General features: G+C 41.1%; 2 protein-coding genes across 3 annotated transcripts; both read right to left on the bottom strand.

The window, feature by feature from the left end:
- Positions 1-962: 962 nt before the first annotated feature.
- LOC110693591 (isoflavone 2'-hydroxylase-like) lies at positions 963-16510 on the bottom strand. Its single transcript, XM_021870725.1, has 2 exons — positions 14364-16510; positions 963-1740 (listed from the first exon to the last, which is right to left on the bottom strand). The coding sequence occupies exons 1-2, from the start codon at positions 15294-15296 to the stop codon at positions 1120-1122; spliced, it is 1554 nt and encodes a 517-aa protein (XP_021726417.1). The 5' UTR covers positions 15297-16510; the 3' UTR covers positions 963-1119.
- A 464-nt stretch (positions 16511-16974) lies between these two features.
- On the bottom strand, positions 16975-26764 carry LOC110693592 (trafficking protein particle complex subunit 13-like). Of its 2 annotated transcripts, XM_021870726.1 has the most exons (12): positions 26326-26762; positions 26144-26228; positions 24073-24203; positions 23892-23994; positions 23758-23772; positions 22257-22399; positions 21972-22173; positions 20800-20874; positions 19969-20082; positions 18675-18719; positions 17949-18047; positions 16978-17560 (listed from the first exon to the last, which is right to left on the bottom strand). In XM_021870726.1, exons 1-12 carry the CDS (start codon positions 26607-26609, stop codon positions 17540-17542), a joined length of 1317 nt encoding a protein of 438 aa, XP_021726418.1. In that variant the 5' UTR covers positions 26610-26762; the 3' UTR covers positions 16978-17539. The 2 variants fall into 2 exon arrangements, with proteins under 2 accessions (XP_021726419.1, XP_021726418.1); XM_021870727.1 differs by lacking the exon at positions 18675-18719 and having other exon boundaries at positions 16975-17560; positions 26326-26764.
- Positions 26765-27792: the final 1028 nt, after the last annotated feature.

Genomic DNA, 27792 nt, shown 5'->3' with positions numbered 1-27792 from the left:
GCCGAAAAACAAGCTAGAGGTTTTAAGGTCAAATTCAGCCATGAAAACTCTAGATCTAGAGTTTTCATGACTGAATTTGGCCTTTTTAGCCATATTTCAAGTAAAATTCGAAGCCAATATTAATTTTGTAGTATTTGTTCGTTTTAATTTTTTTTTAAACAATTTTAATGGTTGTTAGTGGTACGGGAGTTGGTGGTGGTGTGGTGGAGTTTAAGATTTTGAGGACGGCGGTTGAAAAAAAGTTGGTGTTGGTGGTGGTTACGGTGGGTTTGGGTTTGGGTGTGGGTTAATGGTTACTAGGTCGGGGGTTACTAGGGGTCACTAGGTTGGTCAGGGGGTTATTAGGTCGGTTAGGGGTTACTAGGTCAGTTAGGGGTTACTTGGGGTAACTAGATCTGTTAGGGGTTACTAGGCTATGAATTACTAGGTCGGTCAGGGGTACTAGATTGGGAGTTATTAGGGGTTACTAGGCTAGTCAGAGGTTACTAAGTCAGTCGTGGGTTACTTTAAAAATGTGAAGACAAAAGAGTGGAAGGTGGGAAAAGAAGACAAAAGAGTGGAAGGTGGGAAAAGAAGACAAAAAGTGGAGGGTGGGAAAAGAGAGTGACTCGTGGAAATGTGAAGCGTCCTTTTCCATCAAACAATACTCCGTAGTTTTTTTTTTTTTTTTTCGTATAAGTTTCATTAATGCTTAATTGCTTTGTTTGTTTGGCATTCAATTACTACCATAATGAAGCGTCCTTTTCCATCAAACAATACTCCGTAGTTTGTTTTTTTTTTCGTATAAGTTTCATTAATGCTTAATTGCTTTGTTTGTTTGGCATTCAATTACTATTTACTACCATAAAATGTACGGAGTATCAACTATCTTGGTTTGACATGTTCTACTCTTGGACTACATAGACATAGTGCTTCAATTATTTTTCTCAATGGGTTGATATGTGCCACTTCAAACACAAACCTAAAGAAGTTACATTTACATTGATATAAAAAAAAATCTTCTTAAGACATTGATAAAGATGGTCTTAGGTCATGCCAGATCTCATGCTCAAAATTCGTATTGAAGAATTTATGAATAATATATTTAAGCCTCAATCCCGACTTATGAGCAATATAATGTTACATGTTGGACAGTAAATCGATCATGTTCGTGCGAGCTCTACACATAGCTTCGAGTGGTTTAGCCTTAGGCATTGTAAGTCCAACACCTTCAGTTAAGTCCACTTTGTCCTCATCAACCCTGTCCCAATCAAAGCATTGAACTAAGGTTGCCAAAGTTAACCCTATCACTTGATTAGCAAGATAAGCACCCGAGCAAGATCTCCTCCCAAGTCCAAAAGGGACCCAAGTGTATCTATAGTCTTCACTCTTTAATCCTTCAAACCTCTCAGGCCTAAACTCCAAAGGGTTCTTCCATAAATTTGGATCCCTATGAACCGCCCACGCGTTGATCATTATAGTTTTACCCTTGTCAATGTGATACCCTGAGATGGTTAAATCCTCGGATGCTAGGTGTCCGACTAGTAATGGGGCTGCTGGGAAGAGTCGAAATGTCTCGTTGATGATGCATTGGATGTAAGGAAGCTTAGGGATATCGAATTCCTCTACTAATCCACCATCACCTTTACAATTTTCGATTTCTTCTCTAGCCTTTTTGAGTACATTAGGGTGGTTAAGCAACAAGGATAATGCCCATTCCATTGTAACAGCTGATGTATCTGTTCCTGCTATCAACATTACCTATAATAATTCAAAAAAATCAATTCTAGTTTTTGTTCAAGTTATGCATCATTATTTTGTTGAGTTTTTTAGAACTTTGCTTTCGTCTGCATAGAAAATTACTAGTGTACATACTCTGTATTAGGCATGAATCAATCATACCAAGAGAATAACAAGGAATTTAAATCCAAAAGTTATGGTATACAAATTATACAAAACTTCATTGTAAATTATAGGCAAGCAGCCCCAACCTCATTTCTTAACTAGATACCGATTAGTTTAGTTGGTTAAACTCTTACAGGTACAACCTATGTTTACTCGAACTCTTCATTTCACCTCACATACCCGTGTCGGACCCTCGACACTCGGACATAGGTGGGACACTTGGGAACTTCATTTTAGTTCAAAATCATTGAAATTTTTCAAAAAAAATAGTCTGGTCAGACACTTGGACACGTATCTGTGTCAGACATGGGTCCCGGGTCCAAGTAACATAGGGTACAACACCACCTATGGACCGAGTTACATCTACATCATTATGTTTTGTAGCTTTCTATACACCAAAAATTTCATTTCTTAAAAATCAGTCAAGTTTAAGTAATTATTAATTTGACTGATTTTTAAGAAATAAAAATTTTGGTGTATTTCATTTCTTAAAAATCAGTCAAGAAATGAAATAATTACTTTTTTTTTTTCTTTCAAAAAAAAAAAAGTAATTGTTTCGGGTGAAAACAATGGGACCTTGTCGAAGGTCCGATGAAGTGGAGAAGACTAGATTCGATCCAAGTAATGTTGGGCCGAAGGTTTCCTGCACAGTAAACATACGTAAACTAGCCTCGGGGGTGTTGCCGAGGAAGGCCCCTCCGATGCTAAAGTCAGTACAGTGTGTAGAAAGAGAACACTATGCAAGAGAATTAATTGCTTGAGGCTTTGCTTGAATGAATGTACAAATGTAATATTGATGGCTTTTATACCTCTGCATACATGGAGAAGTTGGGCCTTAGCCCAATTGGCTTGCCTTGAGGACTGATCTTTGACTTTAGCACAATTGGAGAGATGAACCTTGACCTTGGGCTTTTAATTGGATCATTTAATGCCTAGGCCCAATTGGACTAAATTGGACCCAAACAACTTGCCCCCCAGACCCGATTTGAAAGGATGACGGGTCGGGTTTGATTTAATTAGAAAAGGAGGGAAGTGAATGATTTAATTAATCCAAAATTTTGAATTTAAACCGTAATTAAACCGTAATTAATGAGATAACAACAGTTAAGGCGGATAATTGTGGAAGTTGGACGGATAATGGGCAGTTTAATCGCAAGGTCGTGTGTTTAACGGTTACTTAGTGGGGTATTTAAGAGAAATTGAAACTCGGACTCCCCGTATTCCCATTTCTGGAGATATAATTAGAGGCGCGTCATCTCTCCTCACTTATTCACCAACACAAACCAAGAATTCTCGAGAGAACCCAAGAACCCGCATCAAAACTTCGCAAATTCCCCGAGCATTAAGCTTAGAAACTAGACTCGCCACTACCAATTCGTAAATCGGCAACTTTCGCTTCACATTAAGGTAAATTCCTTTGATTTTAGTTTATTTTTCTTCGAATTTGAACTCCTTCCCTTTTTTTTCGACTTTTTTCTTCGAAATTATCAATGGCGAGAGGAGTTAGGGGTAGAGCCCGTGCTCCAAGAAGAGCAAGACCAATTCCCGATCCCAGGAACAGGATTGGGACCTGGAATGGACAAAGAGCAGAGTCTGACCCTACTGAAGGGATTAGGGCGACTCCAATTTCCTCGGCTCCTCCTCAGAGAACGGAGGGGCCGAGCGCTTCTGGGCGGGACGATGAAGTTCCCGCTGTCCTTTGGGATATCCTTCCCGGGTTTTCAGAGTGGGAGGATGCCGAAGTAGCTTCGGCCATGATAAAGAACCGCCCCTACTCATGGTGGGTGGAGAATGCCGAACAGTATCGGTTTGCCGAACAAATTGAGTTGCATTACGGCATCCTTGAAGCTGATGGGTATTGGTGCCGAATGCCCGTGGCATCCGATAGAATCCATCGTCCACCCCCGGGGTATGTGGGGGTGTACACAAGACAACTTCAGTATGGGCTGAGGTTCCCTTTGGACGTATTCGTCCGAGACTTGCTGATCCATTACAATATTTCCCTATGTCAGCTAACTCCTACTAGCATCCGAAGGGTGATGACATACTTATGGGTCTGCAAGTTTTTCAGGTATGTGCCGAACCTGCACTGCTTCAAAAAGCTTCATCGGCTAGTGCCAAATATTCAAAGTGGGCACGGAAGTCATGGTTCTGGGTGGTACCGGATTGAGTCTCGGCCCCAGTACCTAACCATGTGGACGAACGACTCTTCAGACAAGGACTGGAGAGGTCAATGGATTTGGGTTAGGGCACCCACGGACCCGGGCCACCCTTGCGTCTTCAGCGCTCCCAGGTATCTTGCTGAGCCTGATCCCGACATGGGAAGTTTAGGTCCCCCCGAAGATAACGGCCCAGATCCGAACCTTAATCAACAGAACATCTTCGGCAAGCTGCCGAACCGGGGGGGGGGGGCAGTGGTCGAATGCAGCATATCCCGGAGACTTGGCTCCCCGATACACATTATGTCTTCCAAGAGAACATGTTAGCAGCTGTCGGCCTCAGCCGAAAGTTTAAGGATGGTAAGCTTCTTCGGTTGGGGCCGAGGCCTTTTATTTATCTATTTTCCTCCGTTTTCACTTCGCTCTTTTATGCTGTGCCAACCTAACTGAACTGACCTTTTCCCTCTTCTTTTTCAGAGCGGGACGAGACCAACGTCGGCATTAACTACACTCGTCTTGGCGTCAACCGAGAACGAGTTGTAACTGATCGGGTCCCCTCTATCACTGAACCGAGGCATAGGGAAGTTCATCTAGACTCTTCCCATTTCCAAATTGAGGTTGTTGCTCTGTATCAGAGGCAGAAGCCTTGGTGGAAGAAGAGAGATCCCTGGTTTCAGCTGCTAGACGAAGAAGCTGAAGCTGCCCGTACGGCCGAAGAGGTTGCACGGGTTATTGAAGCTTGTGAAGGAGGAGAAGGGTCCTCCAGGGCTGCTGAAGAAGAAGCTGCAGCTAGGGCAGCTGAAGAAGACGAGGCTTTGCTGAAGACCTCGGTGAGCTTTCAGACTTAATTTTATCTGTTTCTGTTTGTTGTTTGTTTTTTTTTTACTCACATTCTTCCTCCCCCCTGTCTTTTACAGTCCGAAGAGAGTAATAGACATAGAGAAGGGAAAGCCCCTGCTCGTCCCGAAGACCAGATACAAGAAGAGTCTTCAGACTCAGACATGGACGAGCAGCCGCTTCAGAAAAGGCGACGAAGAATGTCCATCATCGGCCTGCATGACTTTCAGCGGAGGCCGATGACCATCGACGTCGAAATAAGGGAACCCGAGGAAGGCAATGGATCGCCGAGGGTTCCCCGGCCACCACCTCAATCACCTCCAAAGACCCCTCCGCCACCTCCCGAGATGGAGGTGGATCAGAAAACTCCCGAACCTAAGGGAGGGGTCCAAGAGGAAGTTTAAGAGAGTGCTGCTGAGCACAGAAATGAGGATGCTGTGATGCCCAGTGCTGAGGGTTTCACAGCAGACATTGCAAGAAAGGTTGAGGCTTTCGTCCTCACACCTGAAGAAGAAGAAGTCATAATAATTGACTTTTCTGAGAAGAAGGGGGATGCCGAGCCATCCAAGATTAAAGAAGCTCCATCGTCATCCTTCCCTTCCTTCCAGACGCTGCAGTCTGGGGAAATGGGTTTCTCGGCCCCTCGAATTCCAATCCCAGATCACATCTGGGACCTCATATGGGGTCAGAACCGAGAAGGTGTTACAGCCTACTTCGGCGATTTTGCTGGCATGTCCGAAGTAGATAGGGCAAGAATCTGGTCGCTGAAGGCCACTGCTGGGATGGGCGAATCCAGCAGATCAGTTCCGGACCCAGCCAGGTCTAACCAACTGCTGATGATGCAGGTGATTCTCCTTGCCTTTATCTCTTTTTCAATTCAGCTCTTCAATTCAGTTTCAGTTATTATTATTATTTTTTTTTCTGTTGACTTGTGCTCCTGTTTCAGTTCGTGCACAATCAGACTCTCACTGTAGAGCTGATAGATACCCTACAAGATAGGGTAGATGCTGCCGAGCACGACAAAAAGGTAGCTAAGGAGGAGTTAAAGCTTGCTAAGCTGAAGCAAGCAGCAGCTGAAGAGAAGCAGCAGAAGGGTGAAGAATATGAGAAAAAAGCTGCTGAAGCCTTCAAAACCTTCTGCGATGCTATGGAGAAGGAAGTTTTTCCCCCACTGATGGAAGGGGAAAAATTCCTCCAAGAGCACATGGGAGTGGGCATCTCCAAATTCAAGGCTACCATTGAGAGCCGAATCCAGGAAGGAGCTGCTGCACAAGCTGAAGTGCAGCAACGGCTAGAAGCTCTTGAAGCCAGCAGAATGGCTGCTGAAGAGATGCTCCAAGCCAGGGATGTCCAACTCTCAGAGGCTGCTGCTGCTGCTGGAAGCTCAGAGAGCTAAGCTCCAAGAAGCTGAGGATCAGCTGAGGCCAAAAAGGAAGAAGTGGCCCAGGCCCAGACAGAGGCTTCCCAAGTTCAGCAGGAGCTGAATGAGCTGAAAGGTTCCTCCTCCAAGCTCGCCGATGAGCTGAAGAAATCCAAGGAAGACTTGGAGGAGACAAAGAAGAAGTTGGCTGATGCTGAGGCTCTACTCAAAGTCCGTGTCTATACCCAGGAAGAATATGAAATGGGTTTCAGAAACGGGTTCAGAGTGTGCCGAAGAGTCTGCCTTCATGCTGAGCCGAAGTTGGACTGGTCCAAATGTGTTGAATGGGTCCAGGATCCCGAAGACCCTCATATGAAGTATGCAACTCCAGTCGAAGCTGAAATCCTTAAGGCTGAGGAAGCCGAAGAAGAAGCTGAGAGAATGGAGTTGGAGGCTGAACAGAGGGAAAGGGAGGCTCGGCAGAGTGCAAAGCCTGCTTCTTCTGCTGCTGGGGCTGAGACCACCATGGGGCCCAACAATGCTGACCAGTCTGATCCTCGGGCTGAAGCATAGGAACTCGGGCAGTCGTCTTCAGAATCTTGCGGTTCATCATGCGCTCAACTTTAGACTTGCCGCTTTCTAAATTTTTGCCTTGTTTGTTTTTGCTTCAGCTTGCCTTGTCGTACAAAACAGTTTATTTTTTTGCTTCTGTACGTATTTCGGCAGCTGTTATTTTCCGCTTGTGGGCGGCTGCCGATATAGTTTCTTAACTTATTTGAACTTGTAGCTCAATTTCTGAGCATAAATTATTAATTTGATGTTCTTTTCTTCAGCTGCTTTGTTTTTTAATGCTTTACTGTTTCTTCAATTCTGCTGAACATAAACTTGCACTGGTAGTGCTTCTTGCCCCCCCCCCCCCCGGAAATTGAAGTATGGCTTCAGCTGAATAAACAATTTCTTTATTTCTTAAAAATGGGTATTCGAAACACAGGGCCAACTAAAGGCAATGCTTCGTATAATGGCTTTCTGGGATACAAGGCTCAGTTAAGGCAATATCCCAGAATTGTCCATGGACTCATGCCTTTGGAGAACAAATCTTACTGAAGCTTGACTTCAGCTGAAAGACTAAAGTTCTTTAAAAAGACGAGTTTGCCAGCAATCAGAAACACAGTTACCCGAAGGCGAAGGTTTCAGACGAGGCTGAATAAACAATTTCCAACAGTTGTTGTTATCCTTGATTTTCTGTCTATCATTGAAAAATGGATATCCGAAACACAGGGCCAACTGAAGGCAATGTTTCGGATAATGGCTTTTTAGGATACAAGGCTCAGTTAAGGCAATATCCCAGAATTGTCCATGGACTCATGTCTTTGGAGAACAAGTCTTACTGAAGCTTGACTTCAGCTGAAAGACTAGGGTTCTTTAAAAAGACGAGTTTTGTCAGCAATCTGAAACCCAGTTACCCGAAGGCGAAGGTTTCAGACGAGGCTGAATAAAAAACCCTTGGAGAGTAGATAGAACCGAGAAAACTTTGAAAGGATAAAAAGTTGCGAATATTTATATAAATGGCGGCTCCAAGGCCTTTCATTAATTCAAAATGTACTTACAAAGATTGTTCTGCCCCGAAGGGTTTACACATGATATTTTTTCAGTACATCAGCGTTCCAGTGATTTTTCAACTCAGTTCCATCCAACTGCCGAAGTCGGTATGTCCCTGGCTGAAGCTCATCACAGATTTCATAAGGCCCTTCCCATGCAGCTGAGAGTTTCCCATGGATTCGGCCTTTCTGAACTGCAGCAGCATTCCGAAGGACAAGGTCTCCAATTTTAAGAGGCCTTGCATGGACCCTTCGTTTATAAAATTTGCTGATTCTCTGCTTATAAGCGGTCATTCTGTCTCGGGCTGAGTCTCTTACTTCGTCGAGGAAATCGAGAGATTCCCTCATCAGTCGCTCATTCTCAGCCGAGAAGTGGTGCACTCGTAGGCTCTCAGAGCCAATTTCCACTGGAAGAACGGCTTCGGCACCATACACCAGTTCAAAAGGTGAATAGCCCGTTGCCACTTTTTCAGTTGTCCGAAGGGACCAAGGGTTCCAGGGAGCTCCTCCAGCCACTTGGACTTTTGATCTTCCACCCTCTTCTTGAGGGCATTTAGGATCTGTTTATTTGCAGCTTCGGCTTGTCCGTTACTTTGCGGGTGGCATACCGCTAAATATGCCAGTTTGATGCCGAACTGATCTGTATACCGCTTCAGTGGTAAGTTATCAAATTGCCTCCCATGATCGAAGACAAATACTCTCGGGATGCCAAAACGAGTGATGATATTCTGCCAGATAAATTTTCTGACAGTTTGCTATGTAATGTTCGAGGCTGCTTCGGCCTCGATCCATTTACTGAAGTAGTCAACACCAACTATCAGCCATTTTTTCTGGTACACAGCCTCTGGAAATGGTCCTAGTATATCCAGTCCCCATTGGGCAAACGGTAGTGGATTAAGGATCGGCTGAAGATCCCTTGCTCGCTGGTGGATAACTGGAGCGTATTTTGACATTTTTCACATTTCCGGACCAGCTCCTTAGCATCTGCGATCATGGTGGGCCAGTAATATCCAGCCCTCAATGCCTTGTGGGCTAAGGTCCTTCCCCCAATGTGGTTCCCACAGATGCCGAGGTGAATCTCCCGTAGGATATAATCTGCATTTGTTGGTCCCACGCATTTCAGCAATGGGGCTGAGAAGGACTTTTTCAGAAGTTCCCCCCTGAAGACAATGAACCTTGAGCTGGTTCTCTTCATCTTGGAGGCCAAAGTTTTATCTTCGGGAGTTTCTCCCCGAAGCTTGAAAGCTAGGATGGGGTCCATCCAACTAGGCTCTGGGTCAGCGCAGTACACTTCAGGTGCTTCGTCGACACTTCTCTCTCGACGCACTTCTACATATACAGATCTGTTCAGCTCGGTAAGAGTTGAACTGGCAAGTTTGGAGAGTGCATCGGCTTGAGTATTTTGACCCCTTGGGATCAGCTGAACCTCAAAAGTTTTCAGCTCTGCAATGACTGACTTGGTCTTGGCAAGATAAGCTATCATGGAGGGCTCTTTGGCCTCGTAGCTGCCGCTAATCTGATATGCAACTAGCTGAGAGTCTGTTTTCAGGCAGACATGATCGGCTTCCAGGGAGATGCACAATTCTAGGCCAGCGATTGCTGCCTCATATTCGGCTTCGTTGTTCGAGGCCTTAAAAGAAAATTTTAGTGCATACTCGAAGGATTTGCCTTCGGGAGAAGTTATCACTACTCCTGCCCCCGAACCGTTTTCGGTGGAAGATCCATCCGTAAACATGGTCCAGACTTTCTTTTCATTGTCTAGCGCTTCTTGGTATGAGCATTCGGCCAAGAAATCCGCTAGAGCTTGAGCCTTAATGACAGCCCTCGGACGGTAGCTGATGCTGAATTCGGTGAGCTCAAAAGCCCACTTGGCTAGCCTACCAGATTTTTCAACCTTGCCGAGAACTTTTTCCAACGGCTGATCAGTTAAGACCACTATCTGATGGCAATCAAAATAGGGCCTCAGCTTCCGAGCAGCTACTACTACCGCGAAAGCGACTTTCTCGAGTAGAGGGTAGCGAGTCTCGGCATCCGTCAGTGTATGACTGACAAAGTAGATCGGTTGCTGAATTTTACTTTCTTCCTTCAGCAGTACTGCACTGATGGTGGCTGGGCTAACGGCCACATACAGGTACAAAGTTTCTCCTTCTGCTGGGCTAGCCAGCGTTGGGAGTTGAGCCAGATGCTCCCGAAGCTGTTTAAAGGCGTCTTTTTGCTCTTCCTCCCAAACGAGCTCTTTTGTTTTCGGGAGTTTCAGGGCTTTGAAGAAAGGTAACCCCTTATCCGAAGCTCTGGAAATGAACCTCGAGAGAGCTGCCATTCTTCCGGTGAGTCGCTGAACATCCCGCTTTGTTTTCGGCTCAGGAAGGTCGAGCGCTGCTTTGACTTTGGAGGGATTGGCATCAATCCCCCTTTTGCTGACTATGAACCCAAGGAATTTCGTTGACTTCACGCCGAAGACACACTTCTTCGGATTCAGCTTCATTTGATGCTTTCTTAAGGTGGCGAAAGTTTCAGCCAGGTCCTTAACATGGTCCTCAGATTTTTTGCTTTTGACGATCGAATCGTCGACATAGACTTCCATGTTTCGGCCCTTTTGATCGGCAAAAACTTGATCCACCAGCCTTTGATAGGTTGCCCCTACATTTTTCAATCCGAAGGGCATCATTTTGTAATTGTACACCCCAGCGTTCGTGACGAATGCCGTCTTTGCTCGATCGTCGGGGTGCATGAAGATCTGATGATACCCCGAGAATGCGTCCATGAAACTAAGCAAGGCATGGCCACTTGTCGAATCGACTAGCTGATCGATCCTCGGCAAGGGATAGAAATCCTTCGGACAAGCCTTATTTAGGTCCGTGAAGTCAACGCACATCCTCCAGGTACCATTGGCCTTCTGAACCATCACCACATTTGCCAGCCATTCTGGATATTGGCAAGGCTCGATGAAGCCTGCCTCCAACAATTTTTTGAACTCGGCTGCGATGTCTCGGTTCTTATTAGCGGAGTAATTCCGCTTCTTTTGCTTAATTGGTCGACACGTTGGGTCAACATTAAGCTTATGGGAGATGAGGTCTGGACTTATCCCGGGCATATCAGCTGCCGAGAAAGCAAACACATCTCTGTTGTCCCGAAGGAGCTGAATAAGTTCACAACGGGTGTTCGGATCAAGGTCCATCCCGATTGTTACACATTTCTCAACGTCTCCTTCGGCCAACTCAACTGTTTCAGTCTGTTGGTCCATGTCCATTGCTGATGGACTGGACTCTTCAGAATCTGGCCTGCTGCCTATGTCAGCAGGTGTCCCAGTCTTTTTGTTCTTCGGCTGGCTCTCTGAGTCTTGCTGTTCAGCTGAAGAGCTAGCCTTTTCCCTTTCGGGCCCTTTACCACTGGGTACAGATCCTTGGGCCGAAGCACTTAGGCCTTTCGGCTTTTTTGTGCTTGGCTCTCTTTCTTTTTCTTTCTCCTCCTCATCCTTGTCGTCATCTGGGCGACTACTGGATGGCTTGAGGTAGTTGCACCTTCGAGCGTCCTTTTGGTTGCCCTGTATCCTCTCGGGGAAGCCAGCGTCTGAGACGTAAATCATCAGCTGATGATAAGTTGAGACGACCCCTTGGATCTCATGAATTATGGGTCTCCCCAAAATCACGTTGTACACTGAAGGAGCGTCAATGACCAAAAATTCAATCATGACGTTCCTGGCTGCCTCATCGCAGCCGATGGTGATAAGAAGTGTCACCTTCCCATCTGGATAAGTTGAAGCCCCGTTGAACCCGGATACCGGGTAGGGTACCGGCGTAAGGTGCTTGGGCTTCAGCTTGATTTGATTGTAGGCCTTTCGGAACAGAATGTTTGCACCGCTGCCACCGTCAACAAGGACCTTACTGACGTCGTGGTTGGCCACCGTGGCGATGATCACCAACGGATCCTCGTGAGGGAACGTTATCCCCCAGCAGTCGGCGGCTTTGAACGTCATGTTCGGCACCGACGATTGGGGAGACTGAATGTCAGCGTTGTTCACCTGGTGAGTCAAAGCCCTAAGGTGTCGCTTGTGCTCCCTCCGAGAGCATATTCCTCCCGAGATAACATTGATCGGAGAGAATTTCCCCTCCGGCTTTTTACTGTTCTTCCGGGGGAAGTCGAGGTCTTGCCGAGAGTCCTTTGCTGACTTCTCGGACTCTTTTTTCTCGCGGTGATCCGCGATGTATTTTTTCAAGTATCTCTTCCGGACCATGTCCTCTATCTGGTCCTTCAGTTGGATACACTCCTCAGTGTTGTGTCCCGGAGACTCGTGGAACTCGCACCACTGATTTTTATTTTTTCGCTGATACCACTCTGGGAGTGGTCTCGGCTTTCGGTAACTCTGCTCCTCCTTCGTCACGCTGTAAATTTTGGCGCGTGGAAGAGAGAGCGGAGTGTAGGACTCGTATCTGCCTGTGTATGAGGCAGATTTTTCCTTCTTTGGGTCGCTGGCCGAAGATTGCTCCGAGGCCTTTGACTTTCCCTTTGCCTTGGCCTTCAGACAAGGGTATTTGTCTTTGTTTCCCTCCCCCAAATTGAGGTTGGGTTTTCACTTTGTTCCATTCTTCGGCTCGGATGAACTTATCCGAGGCATTCAGAGCTTCCTCCAAGGTCTGCGGGGTATGCATGACCATGAAGTCTAGGAACTTCCCGGGCTGAAGGCCATTCTGCATTGCAAAAACGGCTAGCCCCTGGTCCAGCTGAGAGATGCTGGATGACTCGTTACTGAAATGGGTCAGATAGTCTCGGAGGCTTTCGGTTTCCCCCTGTTGCAGACTCATGAGTTCTGCAGTAGCCTTCTCTCGGCGGTTTGCCGTGGAAAACTTGCTCCTAAACTTGGAGGACAGATCATCCCACCCTGTTATGGAGCCTTGCTTTACTCCCTTGGAGATCCACGCTTGCGCGACCCCCTTGAGAGTGGTTGGGAAATATTTGCACCAAGTCGCTTCGGATCTGGGGCAAAGATGCATATGAGTCTCATACGAGGCCACGTGGTCCTTCGGATCCGAGGTCCCGTCATATGTGATGTGCGACGGTATTTTAACTGTGGGCACGTGCTCTTCCAGTATCCATTGCTCGAATGGCGAACTGGCGGGTAGCATAACAGCCTTGCCCTTGTTCCTGGCCGAAGGGACCGCGCTCCGCCCTCTTAGAGAGGTAGGAGTGGTTTTCGTCCCTGGCTGGGAAGTTTGGGCCTCGGCCGCAGGGAACGAGAGGCGACTGTGCACGCTCGGTTCCTTGCCGCCGAGTCGGTCGAGGACGCTTCGGCGAACAGTCTCAGGTTGTTCTCGGTGAGTGGATTCTGGCCGAGAAGCTGAGTTGCTGCTCTTATGCGTTTCTGGTCGGGAGGATGAGTATCCTTTGAAAAATTGAGGGTTCTTTTTCCTCTCTTTTTCATTTTTCCAGGTATCCTCTTCCCACTCTTCCAGTTCCCGGAAGGAAGGAAGCTTCCCACCATCACGGTCTAGCTTCCTCCGTTGATGTCGGGTATGCGGAGGAGTTCGATCACGAGGTGGTGGCATATTTTGTGCCCTCATTGCCTCCATGAGCACTGCCAGCGCTCTTGCCACCTCCTCCGAGTTGGGCCCCGCCAAAGGGGTCCTCGGCCGAGTATGGGAATGAGAGCGCACAGTCGATGGTTGGCTTTGGGGCACTGAATGTGTCCTATGATCGGACTCACCCCTGCTAGACCGAGAGTGACTCGGCCTATGATGAGAGTTATGAATTACGGGAGAAAGGGAATCCTCCCTGTATGATCCTCCCCCGAGCTGGCACCCTTGGGAGAGTTCCGGTCCGGCGAGGGTGATGGTGTAGGGGTTTTAGGCTTTTCGCCTGCTCCTTGACGGAGGCCTTTGCTCTTGCGGTTCTTAGCCATTGCTACTAAGATTATTGCAAGATGATCCTGGTTAGAAATTTGGCTTAAAGATTTTTGAAAGTCTTCCCCACAGACGGCGCCAAATTGTTTCGGGTGAAAACAATGGGACCTTGTCGAAGGTCCGATGAAGTGGAGAAGACTAGATTCGATCCAAGTAATGTTGGGCCGAAGGTTTCCTGCACAGTAAACACACGTAAACTAGCCTCGGGGGTGTTGCCGAGGAAGGCCCCTCCGATGCTAAAGTCAGTACAGTGTGTAGAAAGAGAACACTATGCAAGAGAATTAATTGCTTGAGGCTTTACTTGAATGAATGTACAAATGTAATATTGATGGCTTTTATACCTCTGCATACATGGAGAAGTTAGGCCTTAGCCCAATTGGCTTGCCTTGAGGACTGATCTTTGACTTTAGCACAATTGGAGAGATGAACCTTGACCTTGGGCTTTTAATTGGATCATTTAATGCCTAGGCCCAATTGGACTAAATTGGACCCAAACAGTAATTATTAATTATTTTTTTAAATAAGATAAAATTTGTGATTGTAAAACAAATAAAATCATGGAAAGGATGTCAAGAATAAATGAAAGATAGATAAACTTTAATATGTGCAATAATAAAGGAATACATACCATTATAAACCCTTTGATAATTTGATCAGAGTAAGTAGTAGGGTCTGACTCTTGCAAATCCAGCAACTTAAAAATCATGGCTTTAGTCTCCCCTTGATCATTTTTGGTCCTCCTACACTCTTCAATTAGACCATCTAAAAAACTATCCATCTTCCTCCTTACTGCCACCATCCTTCCCTCGACGTTTCGAAAACCGAAAAACCTCAAAAATGGCAAAGTATCAGCCACATTCGACAGTCCACTAAGCTCAAAAACCTCCCTCATTACCCCAAGAAAATTCTCAGCTTCATTACTTGAGCCAACATCATTTTCATCATCACCAAAAAACAAGTACTTTTTCCCTGTTAATATCCTAGTCAAAATGTTTAAGGACAACCCTGATAACTTTGAGCCTATTTCAACTCTAACAAAGTTTTCTTTACTACTTGAATACAAGCCTTTAACCAAAGATCGAACTTCTTCTACTCTTATACCCTCAAAGGAGCTAACCCGGCTCCTCGAGAGCAGCTCGAGGGTGGTTAGCCTACGTAGGTTCAGCCATAATGGACCATACGAGGCTGATCCAAGGGTAGTCCACTCATAGTGGATGTGCTTCCCTGCAAGAACTTGAGGCCTATTAGCTAAAACAATGTCGTTTTTCGTGAAACATTCTTCGATTGCATCGGGTGAAGAGATTACTACGACACGAAAAGAACCGAGATTTAGAGAGAAAATGGAACCATACTGCAAGGAAAGGTGTTGTAAGGTGCGATGAATGATAGGGTTTTTGAGGAGATGAAGGTGACCTATTATGGGTAAAGAAGGGGGACTTGGTGGTAGAATTTTGTGGCTGTTTTTTGTGTTTATTAGTTTGTTGTATTTTTGAAGGAAGAAGAATATGAAAAATGGAAATATGGTAGAGAATATCAAGGCAAAGAGCCATATTTGATCCATTTTTCTTGCTCTATAACACCAATTTTGATTTTATGCTCTTAATACTAGTGTAGTAGTTTGTAGTATAGTGTTTTTTTTTTTCTTTTTTACAAGTAGAAATAATGATCAAAACATTGCATTATTGGTGGCCACAAGAGCAATTACGTTGTACGATGACTATACTCATTAAGACAACAATCTATTTGGCACTACTTATAAACGTGTTCAATGGTCGTGGCAAATTTGTAATTTTTTTTTTTTTTTTTTTTTTGAGAAAAATATCTTAGTTGAATCAAAGTGATAATCACATGTATGAACTGTATAAGATCAGCACTTCAGCAGCAAGATTATCTAAATCAGGATCCAACTTGATTTATGATTTAGATTATCTGAATCAGAATCCAACTTGATTATGATTTGACCTATATTGTTGTTGGGAAGATATTGTCAATAAGACAATAAGCAATTGACTCCCTATGTGAATACGCCCTTTTTTTTTCTTTTAAAGAGAAAAAAATAACGATGTGTCGAGCTCTAGCTAACCTTATGAGTTTGTCTAAAAATAAAAAAAAAAACTAGCCTTATGACTTACTTCCTCCTTTCTTTTTTATTTTACCTGTCTTTTTTATCACACTTACCAATGCACAATTTTAATGATCAATAATTTTAAAACTACATAAGTAAAAGTTATAAAAGTTATTTCCATCATTTTTATTTACTTGTAACACACTATTTTGGCACGCATTTTAAGGGAGATAGGTAAAACAGATAAATTAATTTTAAAAATTCTATTACCGTTGAGTAAAAAGGAATAAGATGCTACAATTTAAATTTCATAGCTTAATTCATTCGTTTACTTAGTCTAATCGTCTTCTCAAAAAGCGTGATAAAAGGTGTGTTGCACGTATAAAAAATAAAGTGAAGAAAGAAGTATAAGTTATGTCAAATCTATATTATGTGTCCTGACTCCTGAGTGTCCTTACCACTGCTTCCTGTAACTTTTGTTCCTACACCCTTTCTAGCAGCCTCTACTGTAGTCATGTCAGCTAGTGAAATACACCGACTTACTTTTTTTTTTTTAATTTTTTTGCATCACATTCCGAAACTATTAAGACCCAAAAATCTTGTCAAAATAAAAAAGCCTGTTTAATTTGCTTACTCCGTACATATTTCTCTAATACCCTGTAATTTATACGCTTATCCTTGGATTCCATTGACAGGGAAGAACAAGAGCAACAAAGGAAGTGCCTTTTTTAACAAATTATGCCTGAATAACTATCTACTAATTTGTCTCTCCAACCCTTATTTATTCACTAAGTTTCAAGAGATTAAATCTTGTTCATGTATTCACTTCCCTGTAAAATTGATCAACAATCATATCTGCTGCAGTACCGTTTGGTTTCACTTGATTTAATAACTGAAAACCAAGTTGTTTCATATTAGGGGTCGTTTGGTTCATTACAGAAGTGCAAATTCCCATGAAATTTCAATTTGTGGGAAACAAATTTCATCATCAAATTAATGGGAATTCAACAAATTTGTTTGAAGAATGGAGGAAGTAAATTCTCACGGGAATTTCAACTTACCAAGGGGAATTCCCATGTTTTGTGGGAAGTTAAAATCCCCATGAATATTCATTGCCCCCATTTTCACTTTTTTGTGTCAATCAAACAAGAGGTTGAAAATGAAATTCATTGGAATTTTGACTTCCCACAAAATATTTAGCCAGCTAAACAAGGTTAGAGTATCGTAACAACCAAAATTACCAAATACCAGATCGGTACATAGTTTTTCACAAAAGCTGATATGCTCGTTTCCTTAGATGTCGAAGTTAAATTTATCAAGGCAGGATAGAAGCTTTTGAAATAAATATCCTGTATTTTCAGAAAGCTTTCTTGTAATATACATGTACAAATACTGGCAGATACAATGTAAAATGCCTAAAACCTCATAGCTAATTTGTAGTGAGGCAAACCCACTAGTTAGCCGATCATTCGATTAGATGATGGTGAAGAAACAGATCGAGGAAATTAAAGGTGCATTGGCTGGCTAACAATATAGTTGTATCACAAAAACAACTTCCCAAATGCTGGTTAAATCTAGAGACAATAACCTTCTATCTTTCCACTATAACAGCTCCTTAGCAAAATGCAATTCTCCTGGGATTTGGCTTCACAAGAGAGACCAGTACAGTCTTAAGGTCACTAAACATAAGTCCATATTGTTAACGCTAAACAATTCATCCATCACACTTGTGCCAGAGTTCAATCCAAATCAACAAAAATCTACAGCAAGATGAATAATAAGTGTTAACCTTCTTAAAGCCCCCAAAACTTTCAATAGTATGATATATATGAGATGATATATGGCACAAAAGGCTAAACTGTCTGAAGTAGGAGCACAGCTGAAAGTAAATCATGAAGGGGTTTTGATTGCAACTTAAACTAAACTTCTAATCTAACGGATTGTTACAAAATTCCACGTGAAGTATTAACATCAGAAAATTAATGTCATAAATAAAATGATTATTGCAGTTAAATGACAAGCACGACCAACTTCTCATTCAACCTATCTTAATGTGCATTTGATTTTTAGTCGTGCACAAAACAATTAATCAGGATTTTGACGGACGAGTATGTATAAGATAATTGACAACTATTTCTAATGACATACCTCTAGATCTGGAAGGGGCTCATAGGTCTTCTTCTCAATCGAGTCAAAAACAGTTATCCCTGTGATTTTTTGGACTCCGAGTTTAGTTGCAATCAGGTTCTGCAACAGAAACCACAACAATTAGAAAATTTATTGAGTTGTCTGCTTTGGATCACTCTGTAATATAAGTTGCTCTAATTACCAGACATTCAGACAATTGAGTACATAATACTATAGTTTAAATGCACAAATTGGAATCAGGTTTAAAGAGAAACCCACTACAGGAAATCGATTTACAGGTGGAATTAGTGAAGCACCCACAATTTCAATCTCAGTGTGCTCTTCATGGGAAGACACGTCAAACAACATTAGACTATCGTAGTGAATGGTTCAAATCTTTCTTACTCTTGATACCATATAAATTGCCGCATGTCTGCAGAAAACAGAAAGTACTATCCAAAACAGTTGGGCCCTCTGCCTTTTAAGACAGAAATTGTAGGCATATGAAATACTCAAATACATAAAATTTCAATAGTTGTATGTTAACAAGAAGACACTACTTTAGCCAGTGTAAAGAAACTGTTTAATCTCACTAAAGCCAACACTGTACATCCTGTTGGGGTCAGGGGACTACAAAATTCAAGCACAACAAAGCAAATAAGGCAAATAAAAAAGGAAGAGGAATTTAAGCAATTCAATGTCCTAGTAAAATCAGAAAAATGGAAATAACACAGGGAAGCTGTTTACCACTTTCAAATCAGTGGAACTAAGAGCCCGAATCTCTGTCAAAGTCTGTGCAAATGTATCCAAATGTACAAGTTAATAAAGTGCTTTTAGGCTCCATAAGGAGTAAGTATAAAATGTGAGGGAAAAATAAAAACTTCAGAAATGAATTAGATTATATGAATAAAGCTTCAGAAACATATCCAAATGTACAAGTTAATAAAGAGCTTATACAAATAAAGCTTCAGAAAAAAAATTTGAAGTTATATTTATTTTGATGAAATTTTAGTTTATAGGTTTATAGTCATAATGAATTAGATTACCCAAGTACAGTGTACATAGTAAAAAATAACTTCAAAAGTACTTTCATTTTAGTATTTCCTTAGCCCTTATGTTATTTGATAACATATGAATAGACTCGTTAGAGAAAAAACAGTCAAAGTAAAATCCTGAAAACAAAATGCCAAGAAAGAAGTTAATTTTACTACGAAGACAATACCTATAACCAATAATTTGCCAATTAACCAGGTTGGTATACTTATGTGTGTGTGTGTGGGGGGGGGGGGGGTGGCCACATTGGTTTATAGAAAAAACCAAGAATCATTTTGGCATACAAAAAGAGAGACGGCAAAAAATCAGAGCTAGTGCAAGTACAATACTTCACAATTGCCTAATATATATCAAACTTTAATTATTTTTGCTGATTTGAAATTATCCTTATAGAAATTAAATTATTCTTGCTAAATTTAAATTAAATTATATAAAAATCTTCTTCTTTTTTTTTTTCCTTGAGATTCTCTATTTGTTCTAAGTTACAACTTAAGTTATATTTGCTCAACTTAATTTATACTCACTTAATGTAAATTATTTTTACAGAGTTTTATTATTTAAGGTAAAGAGAACAAAACCTTACTTATAACAGTGTTATAATTATTTGTAATATTTAAGAATTTATATAACAATATAATATTAGAAATATGGTTGGAAAAAGAATAAATTATGGCACATGCGGTTAGTTTGGACCTTTTGGTGAAATCCAGGGGTATTAGTCATTGTTTGATTTCCTTTTTTTTCTTTTTAATACCAGAATGTCGTTGGAGATTTCTTTATCCCAATTTAGCAAGACCCGCAGCTTTAATATACCAAATTGGTAATCCGTGTGGCCAAAGGCAGGATGTTGCTACTCTGTTTGGCCACCTTTTGAATCAATGGAAATGCTATTTACAACCTAAGTATCATGTGAAATTCCCTAAACAAAAGATAATAGATAGCATGAACTTTGAAGCAAGATTTACTTTTTGTTCCAAGCAGAACTTACCAGAGTTTGGAGGCCATTAACCATGAACGCCCTCTCCCCATTAGCATCACCTGAAAACCAGATCTCAAATGGCCCCAGGGCCCTCTCAGTTTGGTTTGTGAGACTTAGTTGCACCTGAAAGAGAATCTAGATCAATAAACATAGATCTTCACATCTTGCCCCCCAACACCACCACCCCCAAAACAAGCTTTCCCCTCTTTTTGCTCTTCACTTCTCTGATTTCCAAATAATATTTTCGACTCCTAAGTCCAATATAGATCAACAACCACCTACCACCTAATATGCTTTGCACAGATGAGATGTGCATTTTATATAAATGGGCCAAATTATAAACCACAAGCAATAGAGAAAAAGATTGAGCATTATATTCCTGGATCCTAGAGATCCTACTATGGGCTTGGTCAGGGTTAGTCTAAATATGTGCAGACAATAAATAACCAAACACCTATACTTGTCCCTTTACCATAAGGGCTAGACAGGTGGCCCATGCCATGCACAAGATTAAAATTAATGTTATAATTTATAAGGATAATATACTTGTTGAAAAAAAAAAAGGTTTGGAGTTTAAAATAGCATGTGTAAAAAATTTAGTAAATAAATAAATAATTGATCAAACATTAAGTTTATGGAATGATTATTTACGAATAGTAATCTTGAATACTCTCCTAACTATATGAAGGTTCCTTCGGAGGGAGGGGGAGGGGTAGCTGACCTATAAAGGATGTGGACTGCTGGTTTCTAAAGTTCGGTTAAACCTACAGTAAGTCCAAAAGACCAAAATTTACATGACCTCCCACTCACACGCAACACAGCAGCAAAAAGAACAGTCACCTCAAAGGGTTTGTGCAAGATAATGGCTGGTGGAATCTTCACCACCTGCAAGTCGATTTCTTTGCGAGGAACAGGCTGCAGTACACAAGTTGAATTAGTAGCCAATCATGGGAAAGAGAACAAGAAAACAAATTGACAACAAGCCTAGAGAATTGAATAAAAGAGTGCTGTCATTTATTACGGGAAACCCAATACAGAATCATATAGTATTACTAAAGAAATGTTTATGATATCGCAGATGCACATACATATTAGGGACTCGAGCGATAATTATGAAGCTGAAGCTGTTATAATCTAGTTTTCTATTTTAGTCAACATTTACAGCTTCAGAGAACAGAAGCACAACAATGTCTTTTGTTTTCTGGCATTTGCATAACTATTTTCGAAGACTTTGTAGAAGAGCAGCACAAATGCAATTCCTTCTGTCTATGAACACCCCCACCTCTGGAAGGATTGTCTTCCCCTGAATAAAATGCTAATTCACTTTCAACAGATGGCTAGGTATTTCTTACCAGTTTTATTTTATCTTTTTTTAAAAAGAGTACAAGAAACACACTCATTCATAAATTTGGAAACCTCAAAGGATTTCTTTCTTGCTCATTGTTCTAAGCTCATTTTCCTATATTCCTAAGGTGATAAGGCATGCAAAAGTTAATACCCTAGTTCTGATGTAGATTGTAAACTGTAGTGTATTTCTGCCAAAAGGAAGAAATGAAATGGCTTGTTCCACGGCAAAAATAACCTGGTTCAACCAACATCAGATAACAGTCTCCAAACCTCCCTTTAATTCAGGCTAAAGAAAAGTTTTTATATAAAATTCTAGATAATCAACCTTTCTAGGTCCTTGATACTTGTTACAAAATTTTATATAACAGACAGTATTAAAAGGCGGCAACTAATCATTTTTTATAAAGTATATAGGTCATTTGACAGCAAATGATGTATGGGTCATGAGTAATAGAACAAGCGCTTTGATACGGGTTTCAGAGAGAGGTATATGGAAGTTCCATGTGGAGTCCACTCCACAAAGTAAAAAGGGTATACAACGGCCGTTCTATAACCCGTTACAAAGCTAAGGAGCATATACAAACAGTTACCAGAGTAGCATAAGTAAAATATAATAAAGCACCTTTTTTTTTTTTTTTTGGAAATAAATATAATAAAGCACTTACACTGCCAAGTATGTGCTGTGTCTGCAAGCGGCCTGGCTCCCCCAAGTTTGTACGCCACGTTATTTGAAGTTTACCAAGAATATTGCTTCCCTCAATTCTCGTTTGAGTAGATTCTTGAGCAGACAACTTCAACTGATATAGGAAGTTGTGGATTCCACCTCCAGATTTTATCAGAACCGGTGGCTTAAAAATTTCTTTGTCACTGTAAATAGTTCCAAGTTAAGCTCTGAAAGATAATTGCAAGGGATACTAATCAAGAATCATATCAAGATCTTTCTAACCAACCTAGTAGAATCCTTTTCAGCAAGATTCGTATCAGCTGTTAATACTGTGGCACCCCAATGCTGAGCTGGCTGAAACTCAACTTGGTCCATATAAAGATTTGATTTGGTGTGATTTTCAATACAAGCCTCCAAAAAGGTGAGATCCTGAGACATGATAAGGAAATTTTTTGCTATAAGGAGTAGTCATCAACCAGAACAGCCTTAATTTTTATGCCCTGACCCCATATGTTTTAGAGCTTCCATGAGAACTAAGAACAACAATCAATTTTCAACCTAAGCTATAATTGTTTGCATAACTTTCAGATTGAAAATGCAACAAAATTTTAAAAACTAATAAACTTAAAAAGTTGATTTATCAAGATGATTAACTAAAAAAATACAACGAAAAAATAGCTTTTACCACAACTAGGGCGGCTAACGCGGGCGCTATAAGCCCATAGCTAGCCATGTCCGGCAAGCTCTTTCGGCTTGGCCTTATACTACAAATGTAGTTGTTTGCAGTTAACATTAATGAGGGAAAATATGTAAACAAAAGTTTTTAGGGGGTATACATGTCGGCACACTACTTATAAGAGTTAAAAAGAGGCAGTTAACATTAATGAGGGCAAATAAGTAAACAAACATTTTTAGGGGTACATCAGAATTTTCTTAAGCAATTTAAAAGGTAGGGATATAGCTACTTGATAAAATTTGATTCACAAAGGTAAGTATAGAGTCAGCTGTTTTGACAGTAGAAAGAATATAGATATTTTCAGAAAAAGTGAAAGTACAGAGTCAGAGAAAAACCTGTACCTCAATCTGAAAAATCTATTTCAAACCCCTTTCCCCCAGTTCCCTGAATCTCCAAGCTCAAATAACTGATAAAACCCCAAGAGACCAAAAAATAAGGAAAATAAGCTAAATAGAATACGATATTCCAAACTTCCAAAGCAACTCACATGATAAAGTAACTTCAAACACAAAATCCAACAAAGATGAAAGTAGTATAGTTTCAGTCAAAACAGTGTCTAGGGAGATAGTAATAAGTGAATGCAAGAGAAAGATTCCATTAAAGCTTAGGCCACATAAAAATTTAATAATCAGAGACCTAAGCTTTCATTGTCAAAATAATTGTTTTCACAAATAACTTTTGGCCATCAAAAAGGATCACAAGATAGAATAATCATTACGTTCTAGTGCTCAGCTATCATAAAATATACAACCCCATAACTTTGTAACTCAAAGCAACAATTCTACATGTTCTTTATATTGAAACCTTTTCAACTAAACACAATTCAAAGATAAAGAGGGGACCAAGACATGAAAGTTTCCATCCCACTTCCAAACCTTGTACAGTTCATAAAATATTGTTGATTCTTTTTAGTTGCTCAGCCTGATTTTACAAGCTCAAACTAAACCTTTGAATTTGCAAAAAGCAGAAACAAATAGAATAGATTCACACATTAAAAGGTAGTCATGGACTTACTATCTTCAATAATGCTAAGGAAGAGCGACCTACCTACCTTGACCATACGGACCTGCACCAAAAAATATTGAACATAAGATCCAAGTTCACAAACATGAAATATAAGAAAGAGATAACATAATTTCAGAGCAGAAATCAGTTGTAAAAGTGATGAAGGTGACAAGATGATACCTTTGTTCTAACTGAAAGTGGGTTGGCAACTATGAACTTGAAAAACTGAGGCAGATATTTGCGAACACCATCACTGTCATTGTACATAGCAGAGCATACCAACCTAAATATGACAGAGATAAGAAAAAATTAGTAAAAGGAATCGTAAAAGACAAACATACAATTGAAATAACCAACTTACGTGTGTGCCCCCAATTCTTTCACATCGTGTTCGACTATAAAATCGTAACGTCCCCCAGCACGTATTGTTTCTACAGGCGATTTGGAAGTATCTAATAGCAGTATCCTCTGCCTTTCTGTTTGAATTTCTGCCTGTAACCAGAGACAGATCAGAGAAAATTTAAGCAAAATATCAACATGTTTCTACAAACTATACAGCTGGGCTAATAGAAAAGAACAAACTACGCTATTTCATTGTTTTTTCTGTATGGTTTGTAGTTAAAATCACCCTAATTTTCTCTAACTAAAGAGCCTCAACACAGATTGGTCATAGCTCATAAGCATCCATCTTGATGCAGGGCATTGAATTTGGTTGGTGCGCAGACCTTAATGGTGCCACGTGTCATGACAAGTGAGCATGGAGGGATCTTGGGAGGTCAACTATTGGGTTTGACCATCCTAAGGATCAATCATTATCATTTTTTACAGCTTGTGATAAAGCTGAGGATTCCTTGGAAGGTCAAGTGATAGCATTTGAAACACTGGAGCTTTACTGGTGTGCAAGTTTGCATGAGCGAGCAAAAGAGGCAACAGAAAAAAATGTGAGCATCTGATTGCAAGTAATTGTTTGTGCAAGAGAGTTCAAAACTAAGGAGAAGCACTGCAATGGAATGATGCCTGTGCAAGTTTGCATCAGCATGCAACTTACCCAAGCTGGAATTTTTAGACTACTTTATTGCTTTAAAATGACTTAATCTTAGCCCTTCATTGAAATCCAAGGATCATCAGTAGTAGCAGTAGCAGTAGCAGTAGTAGTAGTAGTAGTAGTAGTAGTAGTAGTAGTAACAACCCCTATAAAGGGAAAAGAAAGATTGTATGGACAACTTTTGATGATTTATGAATAGATGCACTTTTCACTCTCCTGAAGCATATTTGTGAGAATTCAAAATCTTAGTGATTTTTCTCAATCTTATCAAAATTGTGTGAGATTAAGATTGAAACCCTTGATTTCATTAACCTTTGTGATTAGTGAATCAAGTTAGTATCTTTATTGCATTTGTTTAAGTTTCCCAGAAACCCAAAAAAAGATTGCATCTTCAAAAGTCAGCAAATTTCAGATATTTAAGTGGTTTGCTGACGCTTACACACTATGTTACTTGGACACGGCTACCCATGTCCGACACGGGTACGTGTCCATGCGTCCGACTCGGCAATTTTGTGAAAAAATTCCATGATTTTGAACTAAAAGTGAAGTGTCCGGGTGTCATACCCATGTCCAAGTGTCGAGGTTTTGACACGGGTACGTGAAGTGAAATGAAGAGTCCGGGTAACATAGCTTACACATTAATATCTACCAAACATATCATAACAGAAATCTTAAAAATATTCCGCGACTAAAAGCCCATTGTCATCAGAAACAGATCAGTTCCTACAAACCGAAAAAAATAGGATCAAATTTCCAAACATATAGTCCAACTTCAAAAGTTACACAATACCTTGACTAGAAAAACCTAGGTCATAAATCCAACATTTGGATTATAAGGAGTAATGTGGTTCATTCATGCTAAGTGATAGTGGTTTGTCGTACAGATCCACCAAGCTGAAACAACCCTTACAAGTTACAAGAGCTGATCAACCAAATCTAATACGTAGTATTTCAATATCTTTTCCTAAAAAGTCATAAGTTGCAATGATTCTGTAGACAATTTCATAACTTATAGTTTACCAAATTACAAAAATCTGAAGCCAAAACAAATATTGTTTAGCTAGCTAACAACGACCGAGTTTCAAATATTATACTCCACGAACGAACAACCACCAACAATATCTCCACCAATTAATACAACACAAATTTGTACTCGGCAAAAACCACCAAATTGAGACAAATTACATTATTCAATCAACAATCGAATCATCAATCCTTAAGTCCAACATTCCAAATTCTTATTAACTAAACAAAATCATTCCATTTCATTTATAAGTTCCACATCACATACATAATGGCATTTCAGCAAACAACATTATTATCAAATTCCCGAAAAATATACTCAAAAACACGAAATTAAAAACAGAAACATTAAGCATCAACTGACCTTAATAACAATCTCTCGAACCTCAAAATTGGAACTATTATTGATACTAATGTAGCTACAAAACGTCTCTCCCAAATAAATCGCCCTAAAAATCACACAAACAAATAAAAAACACATTAATCAACAAAATTCAATCAATCAAAGTAAAAAACAACAACAAATTCACTCGAGAAAATCCAAACCCGAAGGATTGCGGAAGAACGAGGAGGCCGGAGAGGCCGGAAGCAGAGGATGGATCAGAGAGGAGGAATCGAGAGCGAAAGGAGAGATCGTTGTCGCTGCCATTGTCGCTGTTGTCGGAGGAGAGAGAATGAGGGAGAAGAGAGGAGGAATCGCCTTCGCCGACGAGGAGATCGGCGGGGTCGAAGAGAAGAGGCGTTTCGACGTGAAGAGATGGGCGGCAAAGTCGCATTACTCGGAAGGCGAGGGAGTGGTTCGCCTGAGCTCCGCCGCTTGCTCCGCTCATTTTGGTGGTTTTCCGGTGACTTGACTTTTTGCAGAGAGGAAGGAGGAGGTGAGGTTAGATGTGATCAGTTAGTTTGAAGAAGAGGAGAGAGAGGGAAGGTTATGCTAATTGCAAAATGCAAATGCACTATGGACTTGCGGTCGTATGGAGTATGGAGTATGGAGTATGGACTACAAGAGTACTAGTTTTCGGGAAATGATTTTGGCATATCAAAATTGATTTTGGCACACTCATTATGAGAGCACATTTTTTAATATTCCTCTCGTATTAAGGTAAGCGTTTTTGAGGTTGTCTCAATTTTTCTTATTGTGAAACAAAGTTTGTTGATCAAAGTGTTAAAATTGTAATATTACAGCGATTTTACCCCTAAACCGCTAATTGATGTAGCGGTTTTGGGTAGAGCTGGCAATCTCTGGCACAACACGACACAACAACACGATCGAAACCGGCACGACACAAACACGAAGTTACTGATAGAAAGCACGAAGTCGACACGACACGACACGAAATCAACCCGAACACAATCCGTTTAGATAAAGTGGTCAAATTATGCAACTATCTTACATTTTAAATAGTTTTTGATAAATTTTAAGAACAACACGAAGTTGACACGAGACTAAACACGGATATGACACGACTTTTTGCCAGCTCTAGTTTTGGGCAATCACAGCACAATCACCACCACCATCACCACCACCGCATCCATCTATATGAATAAATCACTCTAAATTGGTAGTCTTAGGACATGTTCTCATTGACTGAACTCAGCTGAACTGAAAGCTGAACTGAACTGAATTTCAACGTATGAGAACAGGCTCTTAGACTCCCTCAGCTCTTAAGGTGGAGTTGTAACTTTAACTTTATGACAGCAATAATTGTATAAATTAGGACTAGACTGATGGGGTGAAGGGTGGTGATATAGAAGAAGCAAGAAGGTACAAAGATGAGAGAAAAATATGGGAGACAAACAAATTGGTTAAAAATCTTAAAATGTACAAAAAGCAATTGACAGGTGAATCAGCGACTTTAGTGAGTTAATTTTAGGTACAATTTTAGTGAGTTAATTTTAGGTACAATTTTGTTGAGGGTGTACCACACGATCTAAGCAAAAAACTATCGGCTTATTGAACTTGTATTTGTTACTTCAGATTTAACAGAAGTGTCAATTCGGATAATCGGATTG

This window comes from Chenopodium quinoa, unplaced genomic scaffold, assembly GCF_001683475.1.
Source record: "Chenopodium quinoa cultivar QQ74 unplaced genomic scaffold, ASM168347v1, whole genome shotgun sequence".
In the NCBI taxonomy this organism is placed as follows: Eukaryota; Viridiplantae; Streptophyta; class Magnoliopsida; order Caryophyllales; family Amaranthaceae; genus Chenopodium; species Chenopodium quinoa.
The sequence above is the reverse complement of the archived record's forward strand: the minus strand, read 5'-3'. Positions and strand labels throughout refer to the sequence as shown.